Consider the following 27679-nt stretch of genomic DNA (forward strand, 5'->3'; position numbering starts at 1 on the left):
AATATCTGATAATCAAAACCATGAAATCCAAAAGTAAGACTGTATGGTTTAGATCATCTAAAACTTCTGGGTAGTTTTAGGACATCTTTAGATGTTATAAGCAAAGAAATGCACATCTGCCACCTATTGGATTATTTTTCTCTTGACTGCTGTTTATGTAAGCTTTCAGTACATCAGAAGCAGCTGTTACATCAGAAGCAGCTTTGTTTCATCGGTTGTATTATAAAAGAATGGAGTATATTTTCACTGGCTGTAATATAGATGTGCATACTATTCTGAAAGTGTGTGGGACTTAAGAAATGGAACAAGATATTTCTTATACAGCTGACCAGGAATCATTTCTTCCTGTTGAGGACGCAGTGATAAAAAAACCTCCAATGTTTAGTGACTAAAAGGAGAATGTTGCCGTTCCTTAATTTCTGCTCCTTTAAATATGAGTAGTGCTAAAAATCTATGGATTAAAACCAGCCAATTTATCAGTATATTGTGATATGCTAATCAGCTAATTTTTTTTTATTTATTAGCCTAAATAACAATAAGGCTGTATATTTGCTAGGCTAGTGTAAACTTACCTCACTTTCCAGTTATCTCAATGTACAGTTCTAGTGACAAAAAGCACAGGTGGCTTTTATTAAGAAGATGGTAAGGCCAACTGTAGCAAGAAGGGCTGCAGTACTGACCTAGTCAAATAGCATCAGAATGAAAACTGTACCAATGGACCTGCAGTGAAGTAGCAAGTTTGTATTAATTGTCCTGATGTAGATATGCATTTAAGTAGTAAAAACAACCTAAAAACCAGAAAAGGCTGGAATTAGTTTCGTTGAGATTAGCTGGGATTCTGATTTGCGAAGGTGTGATAGTTGAAATGGTGAATGGGAAGTGTTAAAATCGGAGGATGCATCAGTTTGGGACTCCATAGTTTTACTACAGTTGCTGAACAGCTCTTTTAAAACTGCAGGAATAGCAATACTCTTATCAGCAAAGAATTACACAAGTTTCTCATACTTCATTGGAGACATAATAGCTGTCTATAACTTTCATTTTTTTCCAATTTCAAATCTTAAAATGCTTCATGTCAAAGTTGCTTTGTCTAACTTGCACTAGATGGCTTCTGAATGTCGTTGTACATCGGATGCGACTATTGCGTGATGTGGTAAAATTGATAGGATAAATGTAAATGAGACCCAAACATATGCATTTCTCTAGAGGAAAAAATGTTGAATAACATATGTTAAGGTACACAGCATGTGATAATGAGAGGCAGTTGAGGCTTTTTTTTGGAATGTACAGTTTGAGTGGGGTTGTATGTTTATATAGATACATATACACATCCTTGTGTTCTACTTTTATAAGCAAATTCTTCACTACCTGCACACTCTTAGTGAATGATCCACTAATGTAGATCTTAATACAAAAAACTATTTTAACTTTAGATTTTGATTACCTTAATGTGCTTTTACACTATTTGAATTTAGTTTTATTAACACATTTTAAATTAATTTTCAGTGTTCTTTTGAAAAATAAATAAATTTCAGGGTGGTTCATATTTTTCAGACTTTTTGTCAAGACCTAGACTATCCTTCAAAATAGTCATGTAATGTTGGTGTTGCACTTGATACTTAAAATATATTCCAATATTGCCTGCTAATCAGAACAAGAAATCACAAGAAGAATACTATTCCTGAATTGCTGGGGTGAGAAACCTTTATTGTCAGTATGTAGAAGCTGACCCCTGCTTTTAGGAAGAAAAGAATTGCACTAATTGAAAAGAGGTAACTTGGCAGTCTTTTCTGCCTAATGAGCAAGACTATTATCATCTTTCATCATCACTTAGTAACTATTTCTGTAACACCGGCAGTGAAATACGGGGATTTAGAGTGAAAGAACTATATTCTCCAATAACCCTTTTTTGTAAGATTCTCATGGATTGCTTGTGGTTCTGGTTTTGTGATGGGTTTTTGTTTTTTCAACTGAAGACTATTTTCTCACCTCTGGTTAGATGGGAGTAGTTATGCTGCATCATCCTAATTTCATGAGGGAAACTCTGAAGTTTAATCAGAGATTTTAAGGATGTAAATTGTGTCCTGTCACAGCTGGATTTATGACAGTTCAGCTGTCAACATGATTTTCATACTGATTCTCATGTGGTTAGAAAGCAAATTCTACAAGTCTCTATTACTGCTGATAAGCCATACGGATATTGCATCTCTGGCTCCTGTGGCAAACATCTGAAGCACTGCTTGATGTCTAATTGCTGGTGAAAGGGGGAAACAAAAGGATGTCCTTTCTTGAGTTTTATTCAGAAGTCAATGACCTGAGACCAGACAATGTTTTTCTGCTTCTTTTTTCTTTTTCCTCTTTTTTTTAATGTGTTTGTGAAAAGGTGATTTTAAAACGTACCTGTCAGTTCAGTGTTTCTGGATGAGCCTACTAACAACGGCAGACTTAGGACTCAGACAAGCAAGTTGACTTAAGTGTTTACTTTGCCTTAGCTGAGCTGTAGTAAATGGCATATACTTTATCTGCAGTAGCGGTGGGGGTAAATACTGTTAGCTTCTGAGTTTTGAAGACAGAGGAAGAATTTGTCAGAGGAAGTAAAAAGGGAAGAAGTCAGTGTGAAACAGAGTACTCCCTAGGTCTTGGAGTGATGGGTTTTCCCCCTGCAAAGTGACCACATCATAGCTGTTATTTCCATACATCAAGCTAGTGAATACCATTTTAGATTGTATTTACAGCATACTTGCCAGCCTATTGCAGTAAACAATTTAAATTTCTTTTATTCTTTGTATACATTTGTCTCTTTCTCTGCAGATAGGCAGTTTGTTTCTCTGCAGGCACAGATACTCTGAATTCTGAAAATAAATAAAACCTTGTTCTTGGAGAAAATTAGGATTTTTTTCATTATATAAGGAGGAAAATACTATCTATCTGAATTACTGTAAAACACAAGGATCTTTGTATCATCTAATCAGCTTTCATAAATCTGAGTGACTGAGAAAAGGTACCCTACAGTCCTTTCCACTTACCTATGGGCTTCATAAATCTTCAGTTTTTGAAACATCTGCTGTTTGCTTTAAGCAACAGTAAACTGCACTGGATGATGAGTTGTTATAGCTGTGTACACACTTGGTTAAGCAGTTACCACACTATTTCATAAACCTTGTTATGTTCCTTCCTGAACAGATGAAAGTTACTGTAGTTGATTTTTGTATTGAATTTTTGCTGGTGGAGCAGATAAAGCTGTTCAGGTCACTTAAAAATTATTCTAGTGGGGTAGGAGCAGAAATATGTCAGTTTAGGCCCTGAATTTTTCTTTTCTTTTTCAAAATATATTTAATTTTGTTTCTTTTCCTATACTTTGAAAGCTATATGGGAATAATTTCCTTACTTTTGGTGACTTAGCCTATGTCAAGTTTTGCTTAATATCATTAAATAAGCAATGTCTGGCAAGCTGGTTACAAACTGCTGTAAGGATATGTTGACTTTGGCGTGTTGGAATCAGGAGAGTGTTTTGAGAGTGGCTCTGGTGGTCGCTCCCCATCATGTACTTCGGTTTGTCCTGGCACAGCTTTGAGCACGCACGCTGAGTTCCTCATGGGTGAGACTGAATGCCTGGGGAGGGCGCAGTCAGCTGAGTGCTCACGGGCATTTGGCCTACAGGACCAGGCAGAGTTAATCCAAAGCAAAACTCCCTGAAATGCATATGGGGTGGGCATCGCTCCTCCAGCACCCTTTTGCCCTGTAGATCTCCCTGTTGGGCTGCACTACTTGGTAATGTGAACATAGCCAAATACGCAGTATAACTTTCCTTCTTAGTCTTCATAAACATACAGCTTAGGTCTCATTTACATATGTTACTTAAGTGCCTAGTGTGCTCCATACTTTGGATAAGACAAACTGCTGTAGTGAAACTATATGTCCTGGAGAACAGCTGTAGGAGTTTATTGTTGCATTATTGATTTTGCTCACTTTTTCAGTAAAGAATTGTCAAGATTAATAGGAGACTTCTTTGTGTTTTCAACCTTTGTTCGCAAGTTCAAAAGTAGAATTGGTGAGTCCCTTCCCCAGGTTTGAAAATAGCCTTTTCCCAATATTATGTGCTTCAGGCTGTATCCATTAGAGAGTAGATGTGATGAATTTGGACCCTAGATGCTTCATGTGGAAAGGTTTGTGTGCCTTTTTAACTGTTTGGAACAATTTTAGACTAGAATTTGAAGTAGGGAAAGGTGGTTAGAGGAGAGTAATGCAAAAAAAAGTAGTCCAGAAAAACAGTTTTTCTCTAAGTGATTTTTAGCCCAGCTGGATGACTCAGATGTTCATAACTGCATCAGAAGTACTGTTGCTTAGATGGGTTAAAATCCTTTCTGCTGTTTCTTCTTAATAAGCATACTACCAAAAAGGGAAGTTACACTGGGGAAAGGGAGAGGAGAAGGCAAGGATATCAAGTATTGCAGTGCTGTTTCTCCTACCCAGTTAAACTTGGTGTTCCACCAAATCTTGCTCTAAGAACATCATACGTGTGAAATCTTGATTTGTGAAGATGTCAGCTAGAAATAGAAGGCACCCTCTGAGATGACACAGTTGTATTACCTCATGTGATTTTCAGTATGCTGGAGCGTGCAATAGGCAGATGCGCTTTAGAAACAGGGAGCAAACAGAAAGCCTTGGTGTTGCAGAGGTGAGAAAGGTAAGGCTTTTGACCCTCAGGAGGTGGGTTTGGTCTTCATGTCACCAACTTTAATTTTGTGTTAATGGCTTATACCTTTCGGAGCTATTGTTTCAGAACCATAACAGTTTAATAGAAAATAGTGCCGTTTTGGCTTTCATGTTTAAGGCTTCCATTGCAATCCTGTTGACGAGAAGAAGAATTTACTTAGCTCCTCAGCATACATCTGGTATGAAATGATCAGATATGCGTGAACGCAGAATGTGTATGTGTGTGGAACGGGCAGCAAGATGAAGCACCTGACAAATCAGCAATGCAGAAACATCGGTTTTAAAAATAGTTGGAGGAAGCCATCTTCTCACATGACTTCACAGACTTAACATGAGGTGAAGGTGCAGTTTTATGATTTTGTTCAGGTTCCCCCTGATGAAGTCCAAAAGGAGCAGCAATATCTTTAGTTGGGCGAATGGATGTACTTACAGTATCAGATAAGCTTTTCTTCAGGGTATTATAAGCACAGTCCGTCTATCCAATAGCACCACCAACTCTGGTTAACTGTTCTGTATGCTTACTGGTGAAATCACATGCTATTGTATGTTGTATTCAATCAGCTCCAGAGTTGTTATGTGCAGGACGGTATTGCTAGTCATGTCTGATATTTGATTCAGTATCTAATACCAGGCACAAGTACCTAAACTTCCACTGAACCTCTTGCTCTTGTTGCTTTTTTCCCTGAAACTCCTATGCTTATGAACCTGATTTCAGCATCTTCTTTATAATAGCTGTTTCTTACCTCTTTGTTCTTATTATGTTGTCGTTGCTTTTCTCCTTTATTCTCAAAGGAAAGCATTTTCCAAGCCAAGTCTTCCACTTTTTTAATCCTTTTCCCTCCAGATCTCTTAATCTGATTCTTCTTCAGAACCTCTGCTTTCTTTCCTCTGAAACATGCTATGTGTATAAATTAAGTACAGCTTTATACTTACCTGTTTCTAACTGCAGGTATTTCTACAATTCCTACTGAGGTTATATAAATAATAATAATAATACCTCCTGTGGAAGCTCCCTCTGACACTGTAAACTGGCTCATTTCCAGCAACTGTTGCATGAAGGTGCTCTGGGTTGCTGATTACTTTTGTAACTGATGATTAATTGGAAAACAGATTTCTTGTATCAGGGGATGAATGATCTGAGTGCACTGACCTCCCTTCTTAAAAAGTTTTGCTTTTTAGCCAGTTAAAACCTCTTCAACTGCAAAGGTGTGCTGGGATTAACATGGTTGGAGTTCTAAAATTGTTTTCATTGAGTCTTTGTTGGACAGTGGTTTTATTTTATTTCATGGCAAAATTTAAAATATGGCATTTCTAAATCATTTGTGGTTTGGCAAGGGCTTTATCTTTTAAATACTGATTTTTGTGTTTGTGTTTATCTTGGATTCTTAAATTAACGCTTTTTTATTGCAAAGATACTAGTGTGGAGAAAAGCTTTACATTTACTGTACAGCTCTTAAATCCTGAACTGTGGAATTGTTTGCATTTGCTGCTGAAAATAGAAGAAATGTATTTGTGCACAGAACATATTTTTCTTAATCTAAATCCAAGAAAAAATGTATTTGTATCTAAAGATATAGGAAAAGGTAGCCCTACTCCTGTATTCTGTTGGGTTTGGGGGAAGAAAAGTAGGGAAACAGAAGCTTCCGGCACTTTGGTAAAGGACAGTGATCTCCTGCGCTTTCTGTTTATTTAGTCTTTTCAATTTACAGAAGTCTAGAAACTGAACTGTCTAACTAGTTAGGTCAATCCTCAAGTGCATTTCAGTTGATGTGTCTACCCCAGTAGATTCTAGTTCAGGTTGTACACAGGCCTTTAGGTATTTGCTATTAACTGTTTCCTCTCATCTTCAAATGATGTGGAGAAGTATGGGTACTTCAAGACTTTCACCTTAATTGAAACAAGTAAAGTCATGTTGTTAAATGACAGTCATGCAGATAAAACTCCAGGGAACTATGTAGAAACCATCAAATTAATTTACTGTTCTTGCTTCCTTATCAGAATTGTTCTGAAATTTAATTTTTTTTTTTTTTCTGGAAGCTTCATTCCTGAAGGCACATGTGTGAACATAGACAAGGGCTCATATATTCTAACTTTAAATAAATTTTTAAAAAATTAAGAACTTCACTTAGAAATTTTTTTTTTTGTTAATAAGGTAAACTAGACTGGAGTATTCTGTTTTTATATAAGCATCTGCAGGAAGAAACCCCAGGGTCTTTGTGCAATTGACAGGCTTCAACAGGAGTGGGTAGTGTTTGAAGTGATGTATTCTTCACCTTCAGTTCTAAGAGCTCTGCTCTTAACCTAGAGGAGAGGGCTAAGTTGTTAATTGAACTCCTGGCTTTAGTTCTTGATGGTCTCCTTTTGTTTCACATTTCTAAACAAAAAATGTAGTGCGATATTAAGTGTATTTAAATGTCTTTGCACCAAGACAGAATGTCGACAAATGATTGGGTTTGATAAGCATTTTAAATAATGTGTAAATAAGATGAAATGCTATAATTTATAGGGATGTAACAAAAGGGAAGAGTGATGGCTTTCAGCTATGAGACAGACAGTCAGATTGATGAGAGTTCCTTTATTACGTTCCAGCTACACCAGTATTTGTGCAGTGTAAAAATATCATATGTTAAGTGTCAAGCATAGATATATCAGGTCAGAATCCTTGAGGTTTTTCTCTATTGCATATATATTTAATGATTTATTGGCAGATTATGCAATTTTGTGTTGTCTCCAAGTGTTCAGTCCCTCCATAGATCTCTCTGATAAATGCTGAAACAAGTACCACGATTGGTAAAATTGATTTTTCCAATCGAATAGAAGAAATACATTCTTGAAACATTTGGACAGTCAGCTGTTTCTGGGAACAGACTACACTTCAAGGTTAATTTCAGCCTTTATTTTATTCGCTGCTTCTTGCTTACTGGTTTTGATGCTTCTTGGCAAAGATTTATAGCAACTTTACTGAGTTTCTCTCTTGTTCTGGCTTCTCCAGAGGGTGGAATTTGAGATCGCCTGTTACTTGCACGCCGCATTGTTGATGGTTTCATGTGGACTTTGTGCTAGCCTGCCACATTTAACTTCAGATTGGTTGTTCCGCTTTGGCATGAAATAATCCATTTGTTTGCTTTCCCTTCGTTTCTGGCAAACGGAGGTTGAGTGGGTGGCTGGCTGTGTGTACAGGGTACTGTGCATAAGAAAGTTAGTATGGTAAGTTAATGTTAGTCTTTAACAGCATTGAAGAGTTGCTGCTGCTTAGACTCTGACAAATAGAAATGAAGGAGATGAAATACGAAAGTCCATTTGTATTGTTTGTTTAGTTAACGTGGAGATGTAGAGGTTTTCCATATGGATTCCATACTGAAAGTAGTTTAGTGGACTACTTCTATGGTGCCAGCGGTTCGGGAAGTTACAAATACCTTCAGCTTGAGACTGAGGTTATCGCATCTTATTTAGAGTCTCACTTTTATCAATTTGCGATTTTTTGTTGTTGTTGTTGTTGTTGGATTGGGGAGGGGTGTTTTGGTTTTTCTGTAAGATTGATCACAAAATGTTCTTCTTAAACCAGTGTGTACTCAAAACTATCTTCTGTGTTTCTGGGAACACTGTAATGTTATGTTTGACTTCACAATAGGCACAGAAAAAGTACGGCAAGCTCAGGACTGCAAAGACCTCCATGTTGTAAACCCCGATTGGCTATGGAGCTGCCTGGAGCGCTGGGACAAGGTTGAGGAACAGCTCTTTCCCTTGAAGGATGACTACATCAAAACACACAGGTAAGTGGGAACTTGGGGGGGTAGGGGCCATGAAAATAGGTTATTCATACAATGATGCTGATTTGTTAATGCAGCTATAAAATCGGTTTCTGACAAATTCAGAATGGTGTGCAATGCTTACAGATTTAATGAAAGAACCCTCCATTTTTGTCCATTTCTATGCTGCTTAAACTGAAGACTGTTAAGGAATCGGGAGGCAGTTCAACAACTAGCAGAATTGGGAGAAACCTGTGGTACTAATAGTTTCTTTGGCAGTTGTCATTGTTAGCCATTTTCAGCTAGAGCAGTTGACCTTGTCAATTCATCCACAGACTAATGCAGGGAATGCCACCAAGGCGCAGGATCATTCATGCTGCCAAATAAAGAAAAAAATGTACACACTCCCACATCATGAAAAATGAGTAACGTATGGTACTTTTTTTCTGAGACTCAGTAGTGAGGAGGAAGGGAGAAACAGAAAAAGACAAGAGAAAAATCTAAGAGGGGGTTAGAAGGCATGAAGATAGAAGCAAAAACTGGAAGAAAGGAAGTAGTGAGAGGAGGTTTTGGGATGATAAGAAAAAGTGTTGAAAGAGAAAGGGTTAAAAATAATCAGTGCATTAGGGTGACAGCAAATAGAAGGGACAGCCAAAAACTTCATTAACACAGAGGAAGTCAGAGGGCTATTAAGAACAGTCCCCTTTAGGAAAGTGCCATGGCTAAAATAACTCATGACAAGATACTGCAGAGCCAGCTTCTGCTTCTTGACTTGTTATCTGTTTGGATAGACTCACGTTAATAGCATCTTGCAAGCCTAACGGAGGACCTTCCCTCCTGTGTTTAGACAGGAAGGGGCATAGCATATTGGGTTTTCTGTATTAAACTGATAATGGTGTGATTGACTGAGTAGGCTAGAGATTTGCTTTCTGCTTAGAAGATGCTAGCCCTTTGACGGCAGAATGTGCAGTCTAAGTCCTCATACACTCCAAAGAAACCAAAAGTAGAAACATCTGGAAGTGAGGTCACTTATCAAATGGGAGACTAGGTGGAGACCCAGGATCCCTAAAACTTAGGGAAGAGATGTAGCCTACTTATGGCTTGACTAGAATACTCTGTTTTTAAAAAGTGCTATCAATTTTTTTTAATCAAACTTTGGAATATTTGAATGGGATGTTTAATTTGTCTCAGAGGCCTGACACTGCCAAGTTCTCAGTAGAAATCTGGACAGTAAGCATCATTTTTTGATGTCTAGATGAATGTTAGTCTTTCTACCTATCTTAATTTACTCTTCCATTTTATTGAAACATGATGATAATTTTTCCTACTTCTGTGTTTCAAATACAATATACCTTAACTTCATACTTTCCCTCACCCCTCCCCCAAACTTCAGTCAGTAAGACTTGTCAGTATTAAGTCAGTATTAACCCAACATGTGCAACTTCTTTGGAAAAGATTTTCTCCTTAATGAAGCTGCTTGAAATAGTGATTACTGGTCCAAAGCACTTATGAGCTAGGGGAGGGATGAGCTCTGAGAAAATATTTGCATATAAAATGAGCTTAAGAATAGCAAAAAAGAATAAGTAAACTTGGAATTGGTTGACCTTAAGTATTGATGGTACAAGACTACTTCAGAAACGTCCATGAAAGCATATAGTAAAAAGTCTAGTTTTGTGGCACTTCTAATACTTGTTACAATATAGTTTAATTGTTTTTTTTCTGTAGCATCGGTTTCATGGTGCATAACATGCTGTTTTATTTGGTTTTTTTTTTTAATGATTCAATTTGCTTCCTTTTTTTTGTGGCACTTCATCATAATTGGATAGTATGCCATAATGGTGATTCCTGCAGACTGATCTCTGAATGTTTCTGCTGACACTTCTAAAATTATGTTTTAAAATGCGGCAGGGTGATCATAGGCAGCTTAGTATTTTAACAAATGAATTTGGATGACTTGCAAATTCATACTGTGTGTTTATTTTCTCTCGGAGCCAATTTGGAGAGCAAATACTAAGATCTGATAAAATAGCATGCTTTTCTCTTTGTTGCATATATGCAGATTATCATGCTACTGTAGTTGTGCAGTTGTTACTACCTCGAAGCAATTTCAGTAACTTTATGTGTTAAGACAATTTTTAAGGCACATTTAATAATTTTTTAATAAGGTAAATATGACATTATCTGTGTCTTTGCATTTTTCTGTTTTAAATTCAGTGAGACTTTAATGGGGGTGGAGGAAAAGAAATGTTTCTTCAGAAATCTTCCAAACCATTCCCCCACACACACACTTTCTCCTTTAGAAAAAAGGAATGGTCATTTTTTACGTTCTGGTTAGATAGCTCATTTAAATTTCTAAAGCAATTTTTTCTGAACTTGTTCCAACAGAGAGAATAGCCCTGCCACGTTTCCTGATACACACAGCACATTTCAGACAGCTCTGTTTCACCCAACACCCATCCATCCAAAGTCTCAACCTGGTCCTGAAGTTCGACTTTATGATCCTAACACTGGAAAGCTAATCAGGAAAGGCGCTCAGACCTCTGGCCAGTCAATGTACATCCAGTCTCCAGCTCCTCCCATCGCCTTACCAGTCCACGGCGAACACTCGTCCTTCAGGTACCTAAAGCATAGCTAAGAGTCACTTCAACTATATTTTCAGATGCTGTAGGAAATTTAATTCTTGCTATCTTTGCATTTGATCAAATTGTCATCGTGGCTTTAGTTACTTTGTTTGCTTTCTAAAAAGCCAAGGAAATGAGTGAAAGTGAATAGTCAGCTGAAGTGAAATCAGGATGCTAGAATTCCAGATGTTTTTTGCGCCTCACTGAAGTGCAACTACAAACCTCAAAACAAATAAATGCAGCGTGTAGTTTGTGCACTCTAAAGAGTGTTAGAATAACTCATCTCTGAAGTGAGGCAGCCTAATGTTTTTTAACGAGTCTTAGAATAGTGGGTTGGTTTTTTGTCTATAAAATATGTCTGATAGCATTTGGCTTTTGTTTATAAAATTTTCCTCTTCACCTAGTTCCTTCAGATGGGACATTAGCTTTGTGTTTTGTTTTGAGGAATATCAGAAGTGGTGGAAGAGGGGTGTAGCTAACTGAGTATTGTTAAATAAGGCCATATGACTGAGTGCTAGTTAATAATCCTTAGATCACTAAATCAAGACACTAAAGCAGGAGGAGGAGGTGGCCTGCTTTTTGAAGTACAAAGGCTAGCATCTGGACTTTGTCAAAATTTGTGGATTTGGTTTAGCTACGACAACACTTGTCTCTTAAGGATGCATAAAATATCTAAAATTCATCCCTTAGTATCTACATAAAAGATCTAACTTTCTGGAATGCTGACAAGTTTAGCAAGGCTTGTTGAGTCCAGTGGTAAAGTAGTATTCAGTTGAAGGTGGAGCTTTTCTCTTTGTAAAATGTGATCAAAATTCCTTTGTACAACGTGATCGGAGTATAGCAGTTGTTATAAAGCAATTCAGTTTTCCAAACACCTACAAAAATACAAAGCATAATTATAAATGCACACAGTTTTCTACCTTTCTTCTCCCTCCCCCGCCACTTTTGCAGTGTATCACTTGTAAAGGTTTTGTATATTGGTGTAGCTTGTTATGTTTCCACTCTATCTTCCTGTTGCTAAATTATTTCAACCTATGTTTTTTTCAGTTGTCATCTTTTTATAGGCTTTTTCTTATTTCAGCTTCCTTGTTTCTGTCAACACAGGTTTTTTGAGTCTGTTTGTGAAGACATCTTGTTTTCAGTTCCTTTTTAACACAGTCTTTAAAGTCTGTATTTTACTTTATTATGACGTGTTAAATGAACAGGGAAAACTTTAAATAATCAAGACACAGCATGTATCCAGAGAGGAGCTGAAAAGCTTTTGGTTCTGTTAGTTATTGTGGGAAGGAATTTGTCTAGAAATAAAGCTGGGAAGGTGGTACGTGTATATAATTGTCATGACACTTCTAAGATGCTTCAATATGATGGTTTATGTTTATATTAATGCATCATTCAATGCTTTAAAAAGAATAGGTTTTGATGTTTGTTCTACCTTTGTCAACAACTTATGAAGAGTTTTGTCCACATCTAAGCCTATTTTTCTTTAATGCAGAGGAAAAGGAGAGAAATACACTTCAGCTGTCCTCTTAGTTGAGTTTCTCAGAGCCCCAGACAGGTTTTGGGGGTGGAGCAAGACTGTATCTCCGTTCTACTTCTTTATTTTATTTCCCTTAAGCATTTTTTTGACTGTCAATGCTCAGGGTTGAGATGGATTCACCTTCTTAGAGTAAAGCAACTACTCAGTGCTGCAACTTCACCCCATAACTAAGCAGCTGTAAGAAAAGAGATTAGCATGAGATATATACTGGGAAATAGTATTTTCATCATCATTTACTGTTGATTTGATTCTAGTGGTAAAATTAGTGACCTGTAAACACTGCTATCTTAATTGGGGCACGTCTATGTTCCTCAGAGCAGTTCTGCTAGCTTCAATTAAGATGGTGAGAAGTGTCTTGGTAAAGACTAAGAGAAAAGTAGTGCAGTGATCAAATACCACTTTAAGTACTTTTAATGGATAGGAAGTACAGTGCAGGCAGAGCACAAAGGCTGTAAAGAAGTAACAAAAAGCCAAACAGGAACAGCTTTGCTGTGTTTTGACTGAGCAAGAGCTGAGGCAGAAGTACTGTTATTGTCGCCTTGCTTTGTCTTAATGCATGCATCAATGATAGCTTTTAAAAAAAGCTTCACATTCCATTTAAAAATTGATGTGACACTTGACTTTAGAGAAAATTACCTTAGTGCAGTGATTTCTTGGTAGAGGGCAATGTATTTTGTGTCCTGACAGACTTCATGTGCTGGTATCTTCACCTCCTACAGAAAGATGAGAGTATTTGTAACTAAGCTATTGAATTTAAGCAAGTTAGATAAAGCTGTTAACACTCACAACTGCTCCTGTTGTGGGTGGATGTAGTCAAAACCTCCAATGTTCTCCTTTGATAGTTTCTGAAAAATTCATCTGATTCTGAATTTCAGACAGTGGGCAACAAAACTGCACTGCTGCGAGAGGAAACCCTTGGGGAGATGGCAGCTGCACGTGGCATAGCAATGGTACTAGGTCTCTTACTGTAAGAGTAGACCTTGTTGTGCTTAGAAGATAACCTCTTGCAAGGCTGGTTACTAAAAAGGGCTTCAAGTTATCTGAGTACCATTTCATAAGAACTGTTTCAGTTCTCACTTTTTTATTTTGGGTTCAACATGTTTAGTTTCTTTCTGGGACTCAACTTGAAACATAATTTAAAATAGGATATGATTAGTTTAAATATCTACATGCAATTTACGGTGAAACTGTCACCAGTGAATTACAGGTGGTTCAGTTAATTTGGTCAGCGTTTTGTGTGACAGGCATAGATCTTGCTATTGTGCTCGGCTCTGTGAGACTTGAACACCTGCTTTTTGTCATGGCTGTTGCAGCCTGAGCGGAAAGGTGGCAAAGAGTTTGCGGCCATACTAGAAGGGAGGGGAAGGGAAGGGAATGCAGTGCTGCTCAGTGGCTGCTGGCAGCCAGCAGGAGCTCTTCTCTGTCTGAGAACAGGAAGGATTCCTCTTTAAAAATAACCTGCATGTCAGAGCTTTGACACTCCGTATTTATCTCAGCAATTTGCATTTTCATGTGGAAACAGTATTGTACAAACATTACAGTAAACACTAAAGTTGTAACAGGTCATGAGATGTGTAATGTAACGTTGTCCGAAAAAATGCAAATGCTAATGGCATCTTGGACTAGAATAAAGAAAAAATAATATTACGAGTTAAATTCTAGTAAATGCTAATAATACACTAACAGATGAGGCAAGGCTTAAAATATGGATATAATTTACATGTGAGAAGTTAAAAGTGGCTCTCTGGTTTTAAATAATGCTAAGATGTGCCAAATGTTTGGTTTGAAAAGGTGTGTCAAGCAGATGTTGGTGGCTGAAACAATTCTTTAAGATTCATAAAATTAATTTCACTCATAAAACTTTTGTGTCTTAAGTTACATGCTCATTGTTACAATTTTTTCTATCTAATGTTATCAGTCTTGTTATGACAGCAAAAATATGAAGTACCAAATTGAAATAATGAATGGAATTTAAATATTTTTAACATTTTCATGATGATAATGCTATTTTAGCTTTTGCCCTGATGCTGTATCAATGAAAGTGTTAAGGTGCTTGTTACTTCCACAAGTGTTGAACCCACCCTGCACGTGCATGTCCGTGTGCATATAAGACTGGCAAGTGCCAACCAACCTGTGCAGGGTTGAATATGGTGTTACTTTTGAAAAGGTACTCATGAATCTCATCTGATTAGAAATAAGTGTAAATTCCTGCATTTGTATGTCTTTAAATTTTAATCAACGTAACAAGCAGCTGAAAATGTAAAGCCTGAAAAATGTCTTTGATAAAATAAAAATGTTTCTTACAAACCTTAAAGAAGTCTTTGTTTTATATTGCTTTTTGGAATGCTTTATTGAGAAGTCCCAGTGTTTCTTATCTAGTAGCAGTTGGAAAATACTGGAAAAAAATCTGACAGAAGCCTTTAGAAGCTATTAATACACAAATATTAACTGTAAAATAACTGTATAATAATGTGGTCAAGGATGATCTCACATTTTATTCTGCAAAAGGAGGAGTTCTCGCTGTCATCAGTATGATAATGTGTTCTTAAAAAAATATACTAGATTTATTTCTAGTCTAAGAAAATCTGCTTGGCTGCCTGCTACATATAATTTGTGTATAATTTTTGGCATGGTCAAGCTTGTTGTGTTTTTAATACGGTTGTGTAAGATGCTTGTACCTTTTTTTGTCACTCTGTTTTACTAAGAATGTGAATAGCATCACCACTTTTTCTTGGCTAGGGTACCTATTAAAAAGGCATGGAAATCATATTTTAAAAGATCCTTTTGGAAAATATAGTGGAATACTGTATTTTTTTCCTCTTTTACCTATGAATATTATTGTCTGAGAGCAGTTTACTAGCAAAAGAAAACTGTGTGGTCTTGTAAAATAGAAAACATTTAGTAGAGGGGAAAAAAAAAAACGAAAAACTGTTAAGCTGTGATAAAAACTCTAACAGAAAAACAGTTTGGTTGGTTCATTTCCACAACATGCAAATCGATATTTTGGCTTCAGGAAATTCCACTGTACAGAAATGACAGACTGCGAAGGGGCACATTTCTGCTGTGTTGCTGAGTAGTACTGAGCTGATGGGGTCTTCTGCAGCAGATAGCATGGTTCTGGGTAGCACAGCAATGGCTTGGCTCTCTTCCCCCACCACCCCCAATTCAAAAAATGAATTCACATCTCCTGCACCTATCCATGGGATCTGAGAGGAGAGATGTGTATTTAGGAAATATGAGCCTAAATATATGTACTTAGGAAACATTCTGAGATTGAAGTACTGATGTAGAAAAAAATGTTGATATTTAGATAACCTTCTTAAGAAGCTGTCAGGTTCATGAGAGGAGAAACAATTTTGTAGAACCTTACCTATGACTGGATTTACATAATTTAATAATGGCTTTTTTGGGTGAGGCTGCTGATCTAAAGCTGTTTCTTGAAAATCCAGGCTTGACGAGAAGCAGCCATCCTGCACTGAAGCTCTTGTCAGCAGAGACCACACTGTACCCTTTCTGAATCACCACCACCCACAGAAACAGCTTGATGGTGTCTCACCTGGTAGTCACAACTTGAAACAGCTTGTGATTCCAAATACAGTCACTTTTATACTTGCTTGTGGTAATCATTCCCCACGCACAATCTTATGGCTAACATAAATCGTTTGTGACCCATGAGCTTTATGACCTGAGATCTTTGAATAGGAGTCTAGGTGGTGCTGAGCTGCTGTAATGTGTTCCAGGAGGTTAGTGTGACAGTCCAATATTTGTAGTTAAACTGTATTGTGTAGCAGTTTTAGCTTCTACAAGTCTTTAGTAGTTAAGTAATATTCACAGAAGAAAGTTACCCGAGAAAGCTAGAAGTCTCCTGCTGTTGTTCTAGATGTAGTCTATCTTTTTATTACTACCACAAAGCAATTCCCATGAAGTTATGATAATTTTATCCATTTTTATGAACATTTTGACATTCCTTTTTGTACCTGCATGTTCTGATTAAATACAGTAACTAACGAGGTAATAAAATACAGACTAAGAGAAAATGCTACCATATTTGAATACAGTAGCCAAAAAGAAATATGGTCTGTTGTGGATCTCATCCAGGTTTAGCGTCTGGGAAGTGTCTGAAGATTGAGGCTGCAGAAAAGAGCTTTCTACTTGCAAACCTCTTGTCTGTAAAGTTGAGAAATAGAAAGGTATACTTTGAGACTCAAGAATACAAGCATAACATGGATCAGGAAAAATATATTAGAATGTAAGAATTATTTCCTGAATGATAAATGTGTCAAGTGATGGACAAACTCCACTTGAGCACAAACCTTAAAGTATTTTAAGGGCAACACATCTGCAGCTACTGAAGCTCTTGGCTTCAAGAAAGGTTTGATTGTTACTTATAAGAACAGTGGGAAGGCGGGAGAGTGAGTACCTTGTCAAAGGTAGGATAAGAACTTAAGCTGTCAGACTGAAAATAAAAGCAATTATTGGGAGACTTGATCTTTCTTCTGTTGATGAACAGAGAGCCCTATTAAGCAAAGTTGTAGATATTCAACAGTCATAAATTGTTCATAGGATTTTATTTCTAGACAAGCTGTAAATCAAGTAAATCTTTCTTATGTGGGACCCCTGAAATTTTTCAGAGTTGTTCAGCCACATCAGCAGCAGATGTTCGAAGAAGATGACCTACCAGCAAGTGAAAATGAAGAGCAGCCTGGTCCATCTAAGCGGAAACGCCAGCCAAGTATGTCTGAGACAATGCCCCTGTACACCCTATGTAAAGAGGATTTAGAGAGTATGGATAAAGAGGTGAGCTTGACTAATTCTGACAGGTTTCTAACATAATGATTGTTAGTTATGCATAACAGTTTAACTTCTGTTAAATTATGCATGTGTGTAAACTGACCTTGTATGCCACTGCAGTAACTTCAAATAGAAGCCACAGCAGATCAAGAAGTACAGTTCAGGCTAAAATGCAGTTATGTTCTGCAAAGCAAACTTGAATTAAGGAATGGGAGTACTCTTGTATGTAAGTAGGCCTTTAAAGTAGAACTTCATTTAAGTATAGCTTTGTCGCACGAAACATGTCACATTTGCTGTGTGTTTAGCTTTGCCAGGTGTCACTTTAAACTTCTTTTTTTAGAGTAAATCTTCAAATAATCTGGACAAAGTCAGTGGTGGGGTGGGAGAAGAGAGGTCTGTGAATGTAAAAGGCACAGGCTGTAGAGAAGGTCAGAGCGCCAAAGGGGAGCGTGGGTCCTCATTATCTGTAGACATGTAATTGCAGTGCTGTTAAATCATAGCTATCGTGGTTCTGCAGGTGAAGGGAGCTTTCTGTTAGAGTGAACTGTACTTTTTTCATAGAAAAACACATTATTTGAAATTCATTGTGAACCTCTAGCAGCTGCTTATCTTTCACTTACCCTTGTGTGCACTTTTTTCAAATGAGCCACCATCTTACATAATATTAAATGATGCATAGAGGAAAAAGTACCTATCATTGCACACCATGTTTTCATGAATTCGTTACACTGTGTGTGACATTACTATAAAACCTAGTGACCCTGGAGCTTGAATTCATCTTTGTACTTAGATCATTCACTGGGGTGGGAACAGGAGCATATAACATGCTAGCTTCTGGCAGGAAGTTGATTACAAGGTTCTAGCCATAAAAGGCCTCAAGTTATCTTCAGAAAATATAATAAAAGTGTGAGAAGGAAACTGCATATTTCACCAAGGAAAGAAAGAGTTTATGTGTACACAATAGTGTAACTTTGAGATGTGCTGTTGCTAGAGAGGTCGTGGAGGAACTTTGGGCTGGTATTCTAGGAAAAGGTCCAGTAACTTTCAACCGCTGTGATGATCTAATCTGAAATTCAGATGAGTGCAAGCTTTTAACTTTACCCAGTAACTCTTGGAGTTGATGACTTTTGATTTCTTTTGCTTTTTGTTCCAAAGTATTTTGCCCATTTGATCTCAGACTTTCACAAGAAATACTGTTTCTTCTTGTCATGATGCCAGTCCCTGAATCCATCTGTCTCTTCCTTCTGTGTTGTCAGTGGTACTTAAAGCAAATTGTTATTATGGGTTGTTTTTATGTTTTTGTGTACTAACATTTTTCTAATTGTGTGGCTTTTGGAGAACATTAATGAATTGCTGTTGCAATGTGTGTACTGAGCCAAAAGAAAGTGTGCATATTTTCCAGAATTACTGCATTAAGTATTTATTGTTCTGTTTTTAAAGATATTATTTAGGGACCTTGTTAAAAATCTGAATCTTCTGGCACTGTTCATTTTGTGATTGATTGCTCTCTTTGCTGCTACAGTTAGACCAAAGAAATTAAAGTTTTTCTACCTGTCCTGCAAATATAAACATCTTAAATTGCGATGATTTGTTTTTAAATTACGCTTCTACTTAAGCTGCGTATTATGTTTGGAAACTAGACTACATGAACTTCAGAATAAATGAAGCCCAAATTCCAATGGATTTTCTTTCATAGTTGACTTAGCTTTGGTTCCAGGAGTATGATTTGAGGTTATCATTGCTGCCAAAAGATTTCTCTTCCACCAGTCTCTGTTCCCACCCCTGTCTTTATTAAATTTACATTTCTCTGATCCTCAGGGAGCTGAACGAGTAGAAACTCTTCACTTGTTTTTTGTGTAGGGGTATGTTTTGGGTTTGTTTGGTGGGGAAGAGAGGTGGGAGTTTCTAGTACTTTAGCTCCCCAACATGGTTTGATCAAGGATCAAACATCAGCATTGAGACATGGAGAAGGGGGCACACAGGACATATATTGGGGAGGTTGAACTGGACATGGTAGTGCCAGCAGGTCATCATCTCCTGGGAGCTGACTATAGAGACAGTCAAGGGAGACTAGCCTTGGGACTGCTAGCATCACCTTGGTAAAGATAATGTATTCATGTACAAGAAATGTAATGTAAGTAATAAAACAGGATTTTATGGCATTGTGTGGGAGTACACTTATGAAACGGGGAGGACGTGTGGTAACGTAGTCCATAAAATATAAAAGTTTAGTGGAGCGTACACAGGAGATTCTGCTGTCAGGAACATTATCAAATTAAGTGAAAATAAGCTTGATAAGCATTGCTGGTTGGTGCTCAGTTCACTCTGGTGACACTGTGACTAGTTTAACTTCCACAGAAAGGTGTTTGCCCACATCTCATTCCTAATCAAAACGTGTTAAAGGGTAAGAACCTTTCTGCAATCATGTCACTAAGAGGTGTGAAATCTCTGCTTTCTGCCACAAAAATGCTTTTGCTTCATTTGTATCCGTTCTAGTGGCTATGCCAGCCACAAGATCTACTGATTGCAGACTACCTTGGTGGAGCGAGGGAATGTGTTTCAGTCACAAAGGTGATGTCTTGCTCCACAACTACAAGTGCTAGTGCTGAGACTGTTGGGATTAGGAGTATGTGGTCCAAGAAGAGTGAAAGCAAGTTACAGTGTGACTTTGCTGCAGTGTAAGCCAACCCAACTCTCAACTGCTGTGTTCCTGCCCCTGAGCCACTGTTGATAATTATGGGACCATACAGCAAGCCAGTTCAGGGAGCTGGTTTGGTCAGAAAAGGTCACTTTCCAGGTTAATCTTCATCATTACCAACTTCCTGAAATAACTCATTATTGCTGCTGCATGAGTGCTAGTGCCAGGAGCAGGCAGAAGATGTGAAGAGCTGGGAATGAGCAGTGAAGGCAGAACTGCAGCCCTCTAGCATTAAAACTGCATCCTCAGTATTTCTGCTGAATTCCCTGGCAAATGCAGATAAGGATTTTTACTAGATCAAAAAGAGTCTTTTAGCTTTAGGCACTGGGATTTTTTTCAATGAAATGAGATAGGAAATGCAAGTATTCACATATACTGTTTCTGTGGACATAAGCAATAAATAACTCCTTTGTGCTTAACATCGAAAGGAAATCTTGCTTTTCTCTGCAAAAATCTCTGAAAAGGCCACACAGCCCCAAGCAATACAGAATTTGCATGTAGTTTATACATGGGAGAGTTTTGTTAGAAGAATCAAGATGGAGGCCAATAAAGAGAATTTAATTATGATTTATTCCCAAATTAAATCCCTTTCCATCCTTAACCTATTTAAACATCTGTTTGTTGCTTTTCCTGTTCTAATATTCCATGGGGAAGAACTGCCATGGATAGGCATCTCTACTAAAATTTGATGTTACATGGATTTTTATCTTCTCTTATTATTTTAGCTGTAGTTGTGCTATGGATACCAAATAAGTCAAAGGAAATGAATAGCATCTCAGCTATTGGGTTGCAGTTTAAGGTCACTTAGCCTTTTGTATCTTTTTCAGTGCCAAAGATCTGGGAGACCAGATCCAAGGGTAGCTTCTTTTCGCTCTGACATGAGGGACTACTTGAACTTTAGGAAAGTGCAAGAACAAGAGTATTCAATGTAACAGGATTGTTGTTCAAAGGGCAATTGCCAAATCAGTAAGTGCATAAGGAATGGATCCCTACTTGGGAAGTATACAGCCTGCTAATGCTGCTGCCTCACAGTTGAGAGAATATTTTCCCCTTTTCTTTTCTGTGCTAGCTGGACACAGATGCTTTGCAACTGGTTGCTGCTGTTTGTCTCTGCTGTGGAATGGTAAAGGGAAGCAGAATTAAATGCTGCCAGTTAAATTAGCTTGTTTGTAGTCATTTTTTAAAGGCCTGGATAAATTTTTATTTCTAAATAACTGGTTATCTGATATATAACCTGCAAAAGTCTACTCCATAAAAATGCTGCTTATATCTGATTGTATCTAGTATGCTGTAATCTTTATGGTATGTTGCTGGTTTCACCAACGGGCAAGGATTGAAAACCGTCTTTAAAGAGAAGGTTTCCAAACAATTAAATGCAGTCAATAATAACTAACTAGAAATCTCTCTTGTCCATAATACCTGTTCCAGGATGACTTTTGTTTTCTCAAAACCAATAATCTCACTTACAGGAAAGGTATGCACTTTTCCTTTCACTGACTGTTGGAAAGTAACTGTTGCAGAAGCCTGTCCTGTAGGGGGAGAGAGCTGGGCTCTCTGCAGCTCTTCCCATCCCCCATTACAGCAGGGATCCACTTGCTCACCTGCCTACCGTAGAGGTACAGGACTGTTCATTGCATGCTTTTGGTGTGATTGTGTGGCATCATCATCTTTCCCCTGGGCTAGGTGGAAGCTGCTGACCTACCAGTCACTACAATGTTGCGCAGATCTGCTGTAGTTTGCTGACAAAAACCAGAAAGTGGAATCCAGGCTTCAAATGACTCTATTCGTTTCCAGAAATAAGATTTATTAGCTAAAGCAAGTTGCGCAAAGGAAGGTAATGGCATACAAATTATGTGAAGACATACATGTGTCTTTCCATTCATAATTGATTATCTCAGTACAGGGTGACATACAGTTCTCCTTCCCAGAGGTTACTCATGGATCATCTTGTGTGGATATTTCTTCAGAATTCATTGAGAACGCCTCTTGTGAACTTCTAGCATATTCATTCCTTTCTGCACTGGTACAATTACTTATACGTTTAAAGGCCAGCAAAAATGACCTATGATCAATATTTAATAAATTGTTAGTCTTGCTGATTTAGAAAGTGTTTTTATTTCATTTAAGCTGTAGTTAATTCCTTTTATTAAGGATGGTTTTCTTCTGAATTTGTATTCCTAAATGATATTTGGAGAGAACCTTACGCAACTGGGCTGGTATCATGTACAGTTACCTAGTCAAGTTGATCTAATCTTAAACGTCGTGTCCTATGTGCTATAAATAAGCTGTGTTTGTTTTTACATACTAATTGCTTCCTGGTGGACCTTGACTTTGCTTCTCTGTAAAATTTACTCTTTCTTTGTGGATATCTGTTGCAGACCCAAAAGGTGATTTTTTTTTTTTTAGCCCCATGAGTTGTGCTAACTTCTTTTAAAAATGTTTAATTGTATCAGCTTTATATAATCTTAAAGATTTTCCCTTTTGTAATCAGTGTCCCTTTCATAATTAGGTTGACATTTTGTGTATGAGAAATCACTTGTCCATGAGATAAGCAAGGTCAAGACTTTTCATTCCCCTCTTCCTTTTGGTTACAAATTTGTCTTGTCTGTTCCTTTAAGAGCTGTGGCTTGCAGTACAGTTCCTTTATTTTATTTTTCAGGTGCTTTCTAATTCACCAGTCCATGTAAACTGTAGAAACACATAGAAAGATTCCAAGATGCTCCCTTATAAAATGCCAGTGACAAAGGAAAAAGAAATTACCCTCTTGTATCTCACACCCCACCCCCGAATTATGAGCCTGTGCTGAGCTCAAGATCCTGTTCTCTCTTGCTCATGTATAAGCTGCTGCCACACCCATGGTAGACTGGAAGTAACAGTAGAAGATGGACAGCCATAGGTACTCATATCTGTCACTGTCAACACTTTGCAGGACCAGTCTTAAGCAGCTACCCAGTACGGGCTTCACTGATGGGAAGTTCAAAAAGGGACTTCCAGTAGGCAGTAAGATTTCAGTGAGATTTAAGTAAGTTCAGTAAGGCAGAAAGATTTCTAATTACGTTTTGCAGTGCCTTCTCATCCAAAATGGCCTGGGATTACTAATGTCCTGGAACAGCTGTACACACGTAGTCTACTAGTTGTATGATCCTTATGCTTTTGCGTTTATTACCGTGGTTTTGTCAGGGTGTTTGAGAGCAGCATCTGTATCTTGTCAAGTGTCATCATCTCTGCCACCTAAGGTAAAATATTTTGCTGGTTTAAATTCCTCTCAGTTTGGGACTTGGGAGAGGGGAAGAGAGGGAGTGAATCTGATGCCAGTCAGACCTCCAGCTTTCCCATCTCTCACTTCAGTTAGTGGAGCTGCAAAGATTCCTACCATCTGGCTGGATATGTACTTAGCAGCTGCAAAGTGACCACATTGCAAAGGTATGTTCTGTGCATCAGTGCATTTAACAGATTTTTCTTGAGTGGGAATTGCCTAATGAACTACTTTTGCATCAGAATGGTTCTGTTGATTTGGTACATATTCTGCACATTCTTTTCCTTTTAACTAAGTTGGAATTTATGTGCCATATATAAAGACTGAAATTACAACATTCTGCTCTTACATAAGGCCATTTTGTCACTCTGCATTTTGCTTTCATCTAAGCAGACTTATCCCTTAATTTCTGTTTTGTATTTTAAGTTAGTGACTATGCCATGCAGTGAATTAAGAGGCAGTGTTTTTTCTCCTTCAATTTAGTGAAAGCTATTAACTCAGTAAATGTCTAGCCTCTTGATTAGTTTAAAAATACTAATTTAATGCAGAGGATGTGGTCTCTAGTGCAAAATAATAGCTGCCTGGGGCTCACTTGGACATGGCGTTGCACACTGAATTTCCACAACTACATTTCTTGTCACACAAGAAATTTTGTACACCTTAACATGCAGCATGTCATAAATTGTACACATGCTAAATTTGGTTAGCAGTCTTTTCTTATAAATTGTAGCCTTTTTTGAAGTTAAAAGAATGAGCCTGTGTGTACACTTGCTGTTGTCGGTGATCATCATCCAGGCACGTTGGCCCTTGGAAGTTATGAGGTCTGCTTTACAGTTATTAGACCACTTCCACTCGAACTGAACGTTTAAAAAATTTTGTGAGGTAACTATTGGTGAAAGTATGCATATGGAGAAGTACCAAAGGTAAATGCGCTACTCTTCATCAAAAACTTACGAGACAGTAAGAGGCAGTATGAAAAGAACTTGCCGAAACATCTTGTGGCATAAGCAGACCTGAGGACACTCGGACTGGCTGGCCTAGGTCTGTTGTGGGCCTCGGTGCTTCCCGGTGCTGTCTCTGTTTCCTCACCTACAGCCCTCTTGTCACCTTCCTTCACACACCGGCTCCCGTGTCCCCTCTGGCCCCTGTGCTCTGGACGGTTTCTCCCACACAGAAGAGCAGGTAGCGTGGAAGCTGGAAAAACTCCAATTCACCAGCCCCGTCAGCTTTTTGTTTTCAGTGTGGAGTGCTTATTACCGAATGGCTTAACCCAGCAAGGCTAAATGTGTCGCTTGCTTTCTTTCACCCAGAGGTTAGTTTTCTGGAGAGAAATGGTGAGGCTGTGGTGCTAGGAATCAGGGTGCTGATTTATCTTCATGGATCACTTGCTGTGGTGTGGTGGCTGGCTGATGCACCAAGAAATGTTACTTTGTTTTGTAATGAACATAGCTTAAAGCTGTTGTAAAACAAGGAAGTATTTTTACTGCTTTCCCCTGTTTAAGACTTTGACATTCACCCATCTCTAATATGGTTAAATGACACAGAAGTAATTGAACATTAAAATATTATAATGTTAAAGCAATTATTTCACCCATATCTCATCTGATTAGTAGAGGAAACTGGGTAAAGTTGTTCAGTACCATTTTTAATAGTTTGGCAATGAGAATCAGCACTCTGGAATAGTGGGATGGAGAGAGGAAAGACGAGCACTTAAAGGAAGCTGGATATCGGTCATTTGCTTCTGCCTTTATTTTTTTACTTTGAAGAATTCATTTTCCACTGAAAAATGGAAACAATTCTAAAAAGTAGCAATGCATTTCTATTTATTTTTAATTACAGAAGATATAAACATATTAAAAAAAAAAATTTGGTCATGTTTAAGTTGTAGGTAAATCATCCTGACATTGACACTTTGACCATTATTCAGCTAATTGAAAGAACACTAAGAGAAATGCAGTGTAGATAAAGCTAGTGAGATTGGAATGGATTATCAACATCTGAAACATATTTTTCTTTTTTTTGTCTGGTATTTATCTGCAGACCACTTGTTTATGCACTAATTGCATAGAGCTGGTTATTGTTTATTAGGAGGGCATCATGGTCCAAGCTTGCCCTAGCAGCTTTATTAAGTGTTTGGAAAGAGGCTTTTTGTGTAATATCACGTTTTACAAGGAGACAAAGGATTACCAAAATAGGAAAAGGATTTTTATCTAACTTGATATCATCTCAAGTAGGCAATCAATTTTGGACCGCTTCTGTTTTTCTACACAGCTTGCTTAGAAAACATTATTTAAGCACAGTTTCTGGTGTACTTGGACATCTTATTTTCATTTTAGATTTATTTTTATGAATTTATATGCCATGAGGAGGGAATATGGGAAACATACTGGAACCTTTTGGCATTCAGATGGCACACTGTATAAATATCTGCATTTTGTAGATAAAAATGGAAACTACCTATATATGTAAGGATTAGTTTGATGGCACTCATGACAAGTTGTTAATTAAAAGGTGATGCTATTATATAGAATCTTGTGCAAAATGAACATGATCAGTCAAATTCTTGGCTGGTCAGGCTATCGTTAGGAGAAAATAAAAGAAAATGTATGATTTGAGACTGATTCACTTTTGTTATGCCCAGATATTTTAACAGGTAATTTAATCATCAGATAAGTACAAATGGTTGTGCTACAATAGATATTATTAATCAGCTGCACCAAATGGACATCAACTAAAGAAGCAGCCGTGCTTACTTCAGAGCTGACCTCTTTTTGAGAAATCTGATAAACTTTATAGTAATAAGATTGACTGCCTGAGTTTTGTCTTGTCTGGATTTCCCTGTTTGTTCTATTGACAATCCGTCAAAGATTGATTTGATTTACTTGTCAACAAAGATGCTTCTGCCATCTTACATATTTTCATACTTTTCTGATGCAATCAACAGTCAATTCAGGTCCTCTGCCATTCTTCCAAAGGTGTTCTCAAAATTGTTACATTGTAAGTACTCTTGGGTTTTTAGAAAAGTAGCTTCTTTTTACATGTTGCTATCATTCTGCTAAGTATAGAGTAAAAATTATTATGCAAATAAGATTAAATCTAAGCTCTGTGTGTTTGTTTCTGCAGATATGAACAACTTTGGCTTTTAAAGAATGCCTGGTTATATAGCAAATGCATTATTCTGATGTTATTCTATATGAAACAGAAAGTAGGTCTATAAAGCTTCCACCTCTAGAATGTATGTACAAGGTGTTAAAAAAGTGAAGGTTGGTTATTCTATAGGCAAGAAGGCTTTTCCATACATTGTTTCTTTTTTCTACCAACGCTGATAGTACATTATGTATCTGCAGCCTTCTCTGCTTGGCCTTAGTGAAGAGAAGCTGTAAGCCTTTTTCAACTGTTTGCTTGCTCACTGAAAATGGGGCAAAACTTCTTTAAATAGAGTTCAATAACCTCACTTTAACATATATGTCTACCTCCATATGCTGAATCAAATGCAGCTAGGCTGTCGACACTAATTGGCCACAGTTAAAAATGAGTTGTCTGAGCCATGTTAAACAATTTGCAAGCTGATCCCTAACATAATTCTGAGCAGCTGCATATAGGGCCTGATTGAGCCTCCTCACAAGTCTAACATGTTTTTACATTTAAATTTGAGCTGATATTCTCCGTGAGAGATATTTAAAAGTGTCTGTTCAAGTCCTGGTCCAAGTCTGAACTGTTTCTTCATAACTATTTTTTTTTTTTTTGTTTTATCGAGATGCCCTGATACTTGTATTTCAACATAACAATAAATATAGCTATGCACTATAGCATAATATATGTTAAGTGCTATGGAGAATCTTTACAGACACTTGCATAATGCTAGTCTGCTAGCAGACTTAATTTGTGTTTGGAATTCTGGGGTTATAGAAATGCAAGTCCATTTTAGTGACATAAAGGCCAGGTTATTTCTAAATGCTGCATTGAATGACAGTTTGTGCCATTACTCTTTAATCAGCTGTTCTTGATCAGTTATTGTAAGGTGACTTATTTTTAAATTTAAATTATGCATAATTGCAATTGCTCACTTCTAAGACATCTTTGAGATAAAGTATCTTTCCTTTGCTTTGGTAGTCTTCATTCTTGTCAGGCACGAGCTTCAGAGAGCACTGAATATAGCCACTCAGCTCTGCCTCTGTGTGATAGTCCTGCAGCTGCAAGTGTTCTAGCTCCTGTGTCAGCATCACTAAGAATATTTCCATTCCATGTACAACTTTAACAGAGATTTTGAAAAGCTGCAGAACTAGGGCCCCCTACTGATGTAAAAAATTC

General features: G+C 37.5%; 1 protein-coding gene across 1 annotated transcript in view; it reads left to right on the top strand.

Annotated features, from left to right (window-relative positions):
• The window catches only part of CTDP1 (CTD phosphatase subunit 1), a 115728-nt gene that overhangs the window by 34358 nt on the left and 53691 nt on the right, over positions 1-27679 (top strand). The window contains 3 exon segments of the mRNA XM_050890840.1: positions 8348-8489; positions 10851-11081; positions 17255-17420. Of these exon segments, the coding sequence (XP_050746797.1) occupies positions 8348-8489; positions 10851-11081; positions 17255-17420 (539 nt within the window).

The sequence above is a fragment of the Gymnogyps californianus genome, chromosome 2, assembly GCF_018139145.2.
Source record: "Gymnogyps californianus isolate 813 chromosome 2, ASM1813914v2, whole genome shotgun sequence".
NCBI classification, from domain to species: domain Eukaryota; kingdom Metazoa; phylum Chordata; class Aves; order Accipitriformes; family Cathartidae; genus Gymnogyps; species Gymnogyps californianus.